This window comes from Onychomys torridus, chromosome 6 (assembly GCF_903995425.1).
Source record: "Onychomys torridus chromosome 6, mOncTor1.1, whole genome shotgun sequence".
NCBI classification, from domain to species: domain Eukaryota; kingdom Metazoa; phylum Chordata; class Mammalia; order Rodentia; family Cricetidae; genus Onychomys; species Onychomys torridus.
Genome location: NC_050448.1, coordinates 67,571,781 through 67,581,841, shown reverse-complemented (window position 1 = coordinate 67,581,841; position 10,061 = coordinate 67,571,781). Strand labels below are relative to the sequence as shown.

The following is a 10,061-nucleotide window of genomic DNA, read 5'->3' as shown; positions in this document are numbered from 1 at the left end:
CATTCATTTATGTGAAATCCCAAAGAGTAGAACCTTTGGCCTCAGGAGAGTCAGGGTGCAGTATGTGTTGGAAACCAGAGAGCTTTCTGTTTCCAGCCCTTTAACTGGTCCAGCCAAGGCACAAAGCATCACTGAGCCATTACAATATTGCCCACAAATGAACAAACAAAAGTTTATTTAGCACAAATTCAAAAAGGTAGAGAGCTTATTGGCCCAGTGGCAGAGAGTGGTCCGCTCTGCTTCAGGACCGGTCTGGGGACCCCTGGAAGAAATTGTTGTGTATTGTAGTGATGGATGACAGAAACACGGAGTACTCCTGGAAGTCCACTTGCTGGTCACTGTTCTCATCAAGGTCATCCATCAGCTTCTTTAGCCCCTCCTCATTTGCCTTCTCCTGAAGGTGACAGGGAATGGAGTTGTCACCAAGCTGGCCCCTGCCCAACCCACTACCAAAACCTCCCCCTTTACATCAGCATCCAGCTCCTCCTCCCCACTGGGCAGCCAGGTTCGTGATAGGCAGGAAACCCCTGTGAGGTACCAAGAAGGCCCAGTGAGGAAGGACAGGTGGATGTATGATGTAAGGGTCTCCAGCATGCCTTCTGGAGTGGAGAATGCTGGGTATTCCTCAGACTGTGTATAGACTCCAATCTCTGCTAGAGTCCAGCTTCATCTTGATGATGAGGAAAAGCAAAGTTTACTGCCCCTACATCAGCAAGGGCATTCATTCAAGGACGAATTCAGAAAAGACAAACTTTTTAATACCAGCCAAAACAATGAGAGAGAATTAACCCAAAATGAACAAGGGGAAAAAAAAAAAAAAAAAGCAAGACCTGCCTCCTGTATTAAGATTTGAGACCTGACGCTAGGATTACCCATCAGTCTGTACAGGGCAGGAAGCAAACTGAGAGCTAGGTGCAGCCACTATGCCGAATGTCCCAGGGCGAATGTCTTAGCTGGAACCCATTTTCTCTGCATACTTTCTTGGCTTGCCACGTGAATGTGCACAATGAAAGGAGAAATTAATGCCCTAGTAATGTCCTTGTGTGAGCATGGGCCTGCTGCGACCCTTCTCTGAGTTCGGGACTGTTCAACTAGAAAACAACAGGGTCAGACCGATGGACTCGTAAGCCGCCAACAGCAATGTGTTCAGGGATGCTGAAGGGAATAGCCATTAGGGACCGGAGACGTGAAAGCTGAGGGGAAGACCCTCAGCTCCACCCTGGCACTGGCACCAGTAGGCACCTTGAGAATGAAAGCAGGAAAAGATTGACCCTGTCCCCCGCTCCCCAGGACTCTCCCCTCTCCGAGCCTCCTCAGTTACCCCCACAAAGCTCGGCAGTTCTTTCTGCAAAAGTGTCTTCATCTCCCTCTTACTGAATTTGTACTTGTCACCCTCTTAATGGGCGTACTTGTGGAAGACGCTGATAACCACACCCATGGCCTCTTCCAGGGGACTGGACATCTTGGGTCTAGTGACACGAAAGAACACCACCAAGGCACTTGTGGCCTCAAGTCCTATCTACCAGGCCTGCCTGCTTCTGCTTCACCAAGTCCCTCTAGGAATGGCAAGTCAGTGCCTGCCTCTTACTCTGGAAGTGTGCTCCCTAAGGATGAGGGTCCACACTGCCTCTTCACACTGTAATCAGATGTTAAACCTCCCCTGTGGTCTGGGAGTTACCTGAAGTGGAACCTTGTGTCCTAAGGACACACCTCTGAGGGTAGGCCTCCCTACTTGAGTGTCCATGGGAGGCAGAGAGGGGAACAGGAAGAGATGGCAGGGTGGCTAGAGTGTCAATTTGACTCCTTCTCGGTGACAGGAATGTAGAGCACAAATGTGTCCATGGGCTCCCAGGGTGGCTTGGCAGTAACCATGGGAACAGCCCAGAAGTCTGAGGCTCCATGAAGGGGCCAAACCTTTCGCCAACTCTGGTCTAAGTCAGAGTCTCTGCCATCTAAAGGGACTCTCTTAGGCAGGAACGTTTCCTCCCTCAGACCAGGGACTCTCATTGGGTGACAGATGTGTCTCCGGCCAGGCTGAGCGCTGTGTCGCACATGCTGGTTCTTTGCAGACCCGTGGCAGGATGGAGGCAATTGAAGACCCTCCCCATCAGGAAGGATTCTGTTGGGGTTAGGACTAAAAAAATAAAATAAAAATAAAAAGTTAAATGGCCAGTATCTCTAAAAATATAGAGTGGATTCCAGGGTAAGGCCAGAGGAGCCAGTGCTGGAAGAAGGGAAAGCCTTGGGTGTTCCCTACCAACCCTGCCCCACCAGCCCACCTTTACCCACTCAGAAAAGCACAGGAAGGAGCCTTGGGTAAGGCTCTGCTGCTACACAGGGACTCAGGCAGGCTAAGCACTAAGGCCCTGTCTCTGGCTTCTGAGTCCTAATAAAATCTAAGACTTTGCAAAAGCAAAAACAAATGAACTCAGTCTTGTTTGGTTTTATGACAACATCTCACTATGCAGCCCAGTCAGGCCTTGACCTCGTGACTTTCCTACCTCCATCTCCTGAGTGCAGAGTACAGATAGGCTCTATTGCATTGTATCTGGCTCAAACTAGGATTCTTATGAAAGCACCTCTCACATATCCATGACCTACTCCTAGGCCTAGACCCCCAAAATGAGGCCCAAGATGGGCATATCTAACCTGAAAAACACAGAGACCTCAGATGTGGAGATGGGAGAACAGACCACAGAGTAACCCCTAAGCCCTTCCATCCAAAACTTCACAGAGGGTCCCTTCAAATGGGAGACCCCACTAGGAAGTCAGAGAAACCTATACAGACAAAGATCAAGACAGAAGGATGAAGACGGAAATCCAGGACTCCTGCAGCACACAGGTACTCACAAGACCAGGTGGCAGAAAGACCCAGAAGGGATTAGAGTGGCCAAGACACCCAGGGTAGGCATTTATAGGCTCTCCTGACCTCCAACTTGACATTTTTTAGAAACAGAACCTGTCCCAACCTGATCTTGATCAAATCTGGCATCCTGCCACCCCATACACTTCCTCTTGGTCCACTCCCTCCTCAGACTATGCTGGCCTCAACACTAGCTGGAGGAGCCTCCAGGCCAAGCCAAGGGCATCCTGAGCTCATCTAGGCCACAGCAAGGAGACAGAGGCATTGTGGGAAAGGGGAGCCTGGTCAGGGATGAGGGGAGGCAGCTTTTGTTCTGGGGCCTAGAGACTCATTCCAAGCCTGGTTCTCATATTATGCCTGTGAGTCACAGCTCCCTTCTGTGTCAGAGGATTCAGGGACACAGAGTGGGTAGGAACTTCACAGCCTGTGCTCATGGTGTGTGTGTGTGTGTGTGTGTGTGTGTGTGTGTGTGTGTGTGTGTGTGTAAGGGAGACAGAAAGAGACAGAGAGAAGCAGTCCAGGACACATATAGAGGAGGATGTCAGGAGCTCGAAGAAAGCTTTTGTTGTTTGTTTTGTTGATTTTTGTTTTGTTTTCTTTTAAATGCCTTGCACCAGAATCCCTCTGAAAGACGGTAGTGAAGTGAGTGGGTGTGTTTAAAAGTACCTCAAAATGAGCCATGGCGATTATTGTGCACCAGGGACAGTTGCAATGAGCAGCAGTCTGCATAGGATACAAAAGAGGAATAAAGGGAGACGTGAACCTCCTCGTCTTCGTTTTACAGAGAGGTGAGTGGGTGGGAATGACTCCCTACCCAAAGCTGAGAACAGGGGCCTAGACCCAGCCATGGCCCTTCCTCAGGCTGTCACCAGCCTCTAACGTGTCTTCTCCATGGAGAAAAACAAACACTGTGTCCTTTAACTGGGTCCAAGGGAGGGGTCTTCAGGGAAGACCTGACCTCAAGACTTCAGACTCCCCACTGTCCCCTTCTGCACTTTACCCCATCCCCAGCTGGGCACCACCCTTCCTGTGGCCCAGCTCTCTTCCCCCTCCAGACACCAATCAGCTTTTCTCTGCTCCCCCAGAGCTGGGTGACTCACCCATGGTTCCAGGCCCAGATGCCCAGGTGGTGAGTCAGAGGCACACCCTGCTCCCCAGGGCCAGAGCAGCAGCCAGAAACCCCAAGCCACAAGCACCAGTATGGAGCCCCTCACCAGGCAGCTCCACTGAATTCTGAGAGCTAGCAGAATCAAACCCCCTGGTCTCTGCCTCAGGGTCACTGTGGCAACTAGCCTGCACAGCACAGATAAAGTGGGTCTTGGGTCCTCCAGTGTCCTCTTCTATGTCTTTGCAAAGCCACCTAGTGTCCCCGCCCCGCTCCTCCCCAAGGCACATGAATGTCCCCCTCTTCCCCTCCTCAGTGATGCCTCCCTTCCCATCACAACCTACTTTAGGTAGAGCTCAATAAAAACTCTCCACCCTGAGGAGGAGCCCATGGGGAACAAAGCACGGCTGCTCATGGTGATTCCACCACTTCATTCACATCTGCAGGTCCCTCTCTGCTCAGAAGCTACATTGTGTCTCTTCCATAAAGTGCACTGTGAAACACTCTACAGGCTAACACCCACTGTGTTCCAACCCCCCTGCCATTCCTCTCTGTCTGAACAAGGGTACCAGCACATGGTGAAGCCAAGACCCGTGGCCTCACTGATGACCACGCTCAGAATGTGTCCACAGCCCGACATGGTGTCTCCTTCGGCTGAGATCCCGCCTGCCCTTTGAAGACCATTTAAAAGGCCTCCTCTAACCCAACTAGACTCTGTTTCTACCTGTTCTGCACATGCAAAGCACAGAGCATGCCTTGTGCCCTCCCTCCCGCCCTTAGCGTCTTCCTACTTAGGCAGATTCACTTTCTCTCACCCTCGCCATGGTGAGCTCACTGATGAATACTGGGTCTTACTCATTTCTGCATGAGCACAGGATCTCGCCCACACCAGTGCCTCCCAGCATTTATGACTGCTGACTGGCAACAGGGGTCACTGGGGCTAATGAGTAGGTAGGAGGGGGGGTCTTTCTCTCACTGCCTGAGAGCACCCCACGGATCACACTAGTAAATAATAACTCCTCCTCTCCGTCCCAGGAGTGGCAATGAGATGGAGTTGGAAAACAGAGCCTCGGAGAGCTACAGATCCCTGGGGAGTGACCACAGGAAACATCCTGCCACAGGGACCCAGAAAAGGAGCGAAGTCCCCAGAGGACAAGGACGGAGCCTGGAGGCCGAGAAGCAGTCAGGTGGAAGAGTCAGGCCAAAAGAAGGGAGTGAGGGAAGAGAGCACACCAGTGAGAGAGGAAGCAGGGAGAAAGGGAGAGCTTCTACAGAGTCAGCAAGACCTGGACACCTCCCTGTCCACAGTCAGGGGTCTCATCTCAGACACGGGGGCCAGATCTGTGCCCCATCCAATGGCAATGCTCCTGAAAGTTCGAAAAGCAGACTGACCTGCCTCCCTGACTTTCTCTTTCTTTCTTTCTTTCTTTCTTTCTTTCTTTCTTTCTTTTGTTTTTTGTTTTTTTGTTTTTGTTTTTGTTTTTCGAGACAGGGTTTCTCTGTAGCTTTGGAGCCTGTCCTGGACTACCCCTGTAGACCAGGCTGGCCTCGAACTCACAGATATCCGCCTGTCTCTGCCTCCCGAACACAACCGCCCGGCCGCCTCCCTGACTTTCTATGTGACCTTAGGCACCTGTATTTGGAATATCAGGACAGCATTGGGTGGATGAGCCCCACCCCACCACTACCGCCGCCCCCCCCCACCTCCTCAGCCCCAAACTGTTCTGACATTCTCCCGCAGAGAATCCGGGACAGAAGCAAGCGATGGAGGCATCCCAGGCACCGACGACCCACATCCAGCCCTAGCTGGGTCCTCACATTCCATCCACCCCCTCCCAAGCTCTGAGTGCCAGCAGTGGCTGGCTCCCGGTTTGCCTATCCCTTTTCTGCCCTCTGGTGGTTGACATGTGTCATTGCAATGTTGTTCTCGGCTCTCCCTCAGGTCCACCAGCTAGCCATTCCCAAGCCCCAAGTATGATTCACCAAGGAGGAGGCAGCGGTGATTCATCTCCAAGGAGCCTTCCCACACCCACACCTGCTTCGCATAGAAGGGGTTTCCTGGACAGTCCCTGCTGAGAAGCCTAGGTGGACTGAACTGGAATCCAGATACTGGGAACCCGTTTCAAATGCCTGGGGGAGGATTAGGGGCAGCAGAAGGTGTCAGAAAGGAGAGCCTGAACACTTCCCAAGTTGGCTCAGTCTCCCCTTTTGGGGGCAGTTCAGTGAAAAGAGAATCGGCCTCACTATCACCGCCCCAGGTTCCTCTGCCACTATTATCTCTGACTCACCCTGCAATGTTGGGTAAGCGGTACCACACCTCAGAGCCTAAACCTTTTCACCACGAGGATCACTTTTAGTATCCCCGCACCCTAAAATAATCTTTGAAGTTCTTTTTCTTATCAAGCCGCATCAAGTCATTCATGATCCGTTCTATAAATCCTACCCGTGACTCTCCCCTTGCTGCGTGGTCATTATAAGAGGACCCACATCTTACGTTCTTGATTGCTGTTCCTGAGGGGTGTGTGCATTCCTATGGCTGTGGAGTACCTAGTGTGTGCCAAGTGCTTCCATAGATTATCCCGGTTTGTAGGACAACTCCAGGAAGGTGGACGATCTCACCGACTCGATAGAAAAGAAAAGTGGGGCTCAAGGTCATGTTCCGACCCAACTCACAAGGAGGAGAGAAAATTAAAAGGTGATCTAGCAATGTTAAACTGCTGTGTGCGCCAGCCACTGTGGAGACGGGAGGCCTTAAGGACAGCTGCTGCTCAGACCAACCCCCATCTGCCCAGCGAACTAGTCTCAATTCTCAGCCACACCGGGGTCCAGGAGCCTGTCTTCTCAGCATCTCCACATCTGGCACCTTGTTCTGCTGACTTCAAATGTACCGTGGCTTGGATTTGAAATAAACGAAGAAGAAGAAACCTTTGTCAGCTCCCTCACCTTCCAGTAAAGACTGGGACTCGTTCGTTCCTGCAGGAGCACGGGATCTCGCCCACACCTGGTGCCTACCAGTGTCTATAGCTGCTGAGTGACAGCAGGGGGGTGGGGGTAGGAGCCAGAGGGTCAGCCCTCCCTTTTCTCACTGCCTGAGAGCACACCCGTGATTACACTAGCAAATATGTCTCCTCTGAGTCCCAGGAGTGCCAAAGAGACAAGGTTGGAAAACAGCCTCCCAGAGCTACAAATCCCCCAAGGAATGGCCACAGGAAACATTCTACCAGGGGACCAAGAAAAAGGAGCTAAGCAAAGTCTCCAGAGGGCAAGAATGGAGTCTGGAGGCAGACAAATGGAAGAACCAGGCTTCCTCTGTGCCACAAAGAACACTGCCATCCACCCAATGACCCAAACCAGACGCTTGGCTTCCTCCCAGCCTCCTGCTTCCCCTGGCTGCTAACCAGATGTCTGGTCAGCACGCTTGTTTCTAAGCACGCCTGGTCTCTGTCCACACTTCTTGCTTTAGGCCTCTTTCAAATCATCTGGTCCTGCTGCAGGTTCTCCTCCACCCCTGCTCCTGGGCCTCACTCTGACTCCTCCTCAGCTCTGCCTCCAGGGTAACTTTTTAAAAGCTCAAATCTCCCCCAGCTTAGAGCATTGATGAATTCTCATAACTTTTAGGAGACCAAGGAATACCATACTAGGCACACTAGCTTTGCTGAGGTATAGGTCATACTCTAAAGCCCCAAAAACCTTCCTCAGTGGGCCACCAACCAACCTCTTTGATTTCTTTTCTTTTCTTTCCTTTTTTTTTTTTTTTTGAGACTGTATTTATTATTTTCTTTTATGTGTCTGAGTGCTTATCTGAATATACGCCTATGTGCCACATTTCATACAGTGCCCAAGGAAACCAGAAAATGGTGTCAGATCCCCCAGGGTCTGGGGTTACAGACTGTTGTGAGCCTCGAACCCGGGTCCTCTGGAAGAGCAGCTAGCTTCTCTTGACCACTAAACCATCTCTCCAGCCTAACCACAAGCCTTTCAGTTCAGCCCAGCGGTCATTTCCTCTGGGTAGTATCCCCAAATCTGTTTCCCAGGTCTCGGGCACATTTGAGCATGTTCACTCTTGCACTTAGGTGCTCCTCCATGCTCTCCCTCAGCCTCTTTGCTCGTGTCTCTACAGCATCATTTTTATTAAGTCTGACTTATACATCTCTCCCACTAGAAATAGACACCAAGCTCCATGAAACCCTCTATTCCCTAGAGCCTAAGACAAAAGTGTTTGAGGGATGGAGGATGGAGGTTCAGGTGCTGCCCCCCACAGCCAGTACCTTCTCTCCTCCCTTTTTATCCCACCTCCCACACTCAATCCTCTACCCAACCCCTGAACCGTATGGAAACTGACCTGTTACCATTCTCTGGAATCAGCTCTCTCCAGGGCTACCAGAGACTCCCCTCTTGCTATGGAGGGGGAGCAGCTTAATGCCCCCTCCTTAGAAGAGTTCTTCTGAGGGGACAGTTTACTCCCCACTCCCTCTCCTCATCCATGAGAAGACTCCGCTCTCCCTTTCACCACCGATGCTGCTCCTTCCCATCCAACCTAGCCTCATGGGAAGGGCACCCTTCTGTGTTCCTTTCCTCTACTAATGGCCCACCACCCCCACAGGGACTGTTGTTGGACACCTTCTGTCTATGGTGACATGTGGAGAAGGACCATGCTGTGTGACTTTTCCTGAGGAGACCCTGAGCTTGTTGAGGTTACTTCCAGGAGCATGGATGATTCAAAGGCAGCTGCATTACCAAAAAGCCCACACTCGCATGGGTAACAACTCATGAAACTGCACCTTTGGCACACCGTGCGCTGCTCACAGGCAGCTCAGCAAATCAACAGGTCTCTTCTCCCCAGAAGTCCCTCTTGCTCTATACCTTCACCTCTGTGAATCTCCTTTTCGGAGCTTCCTGAGACACGTAAGTTTTGTTTACTGCCTGAGTTTCAGAGGGATGTTTAAATTCTGAGGAAATAGATACACACCTGTCCATGATTTAAAAAATACATAAAGATCTTGGGGCTGAAAAGATGGTTCAGCAGTTCAGAGCACTGGGTGTTCTTCCAGAGGACCCAGGTTCAAATTTCCAGAACCCACACGGCAGCTCTAATTCCATTTCCGGGGGAATCCAATGCCCTCTTCTGGCCTCCTTGAGCACTGCATGAACACAATGCAGAGACATACACATGGGCGAAACACCCACACACATAACGCAGCACGGATCTTATTGGCCTGTACTAGTCACTTTTCCCATCACTGTGATGACAATACCTAAAATACAAAACTTAAGAGAGGAAGAATTTGTTTTGACTCATTATTCCATACAGTAGGTCCATTATGATGAGGAAAACATGGAAGCAAAAGCAACTCCATGTTGGGGTAGAAAGACCACTGGACACTGGTTACATCATATCATCAGCCAGAAACCAAAGAAGTCCACCAGAAGCTGGGCAAGGCTATAACTCCTTAAGACCTGCCTCCCGGTGACCACTTCCTCTCGCTAGGTCCTACCTTTGAGAGGTTTCTTAATTTCCTGAAACAGCACTACCTACTGTAGACCAAGTTTGTAAACCCATGAGCTTATGGAGGACAGTCCCCATCCAAACCACAACATTCTGTGCCTAGCTGGGTGGTCTCGTGGTCATCCTAAAGCAGGATGCAGTCACATATTCAAGACAACTTTATAAGCCACTAGAGCTGCTGGTGGGAAGGCTCAGTCCACAAAGTGATTGCTGCCCCAACATAAGAACCTGAGTTTGAAATGTCAGAACTCACATAAATAGCTGGCCATGGCAACACATACATGTAACCCTAGTGCTGGGGAGCAGGAGACAGGAGGATGGTAAGGGTTTGTTGGTCAGCTAGTCTAGCCAACTGATGAGCTCTAGGTTCAATGAGAGGAGACCCTGCCTCAGATCATAAGATAGAGAGTGACTAGGGAAAATACTCAAACTTAGCCTCTGGCCTCCACATGTATACACACAAATATATATATATTATTAAATATATATACAAATACACATTTTTACATATTATATAAGTTTATATATTAAATATATGTGATATATATCACAAAAAAATGAAAAGTAAATAAAACCAAAAAAAAACC

The 10,061-nt window shown here is 50.4% G+C and overlaps 1 protein-coding gene across 1 annotated transcript; it reads right to left on the bottom strand.

Annotated features, from left to right (window-relative positions):
- Positions 1 to 241: 241 nt before the first annotated feature.
- Positions 242 to 6,390, bottom strand: LOC118586187 (protein S100-A2-like). Its single transcript, XM_036191339.1, is given in 4 exon segments — positions 242 to 394; positions 1,322 to 1,469; positions 6,004 to 6,098; positions 6,337 to 6,390. Coding segments are annotated over 4 exon segments (450 nt in total).
- Between the last annotated feature and the right edge of the window lie 3,671 nt (positions 6,391 to 10,061).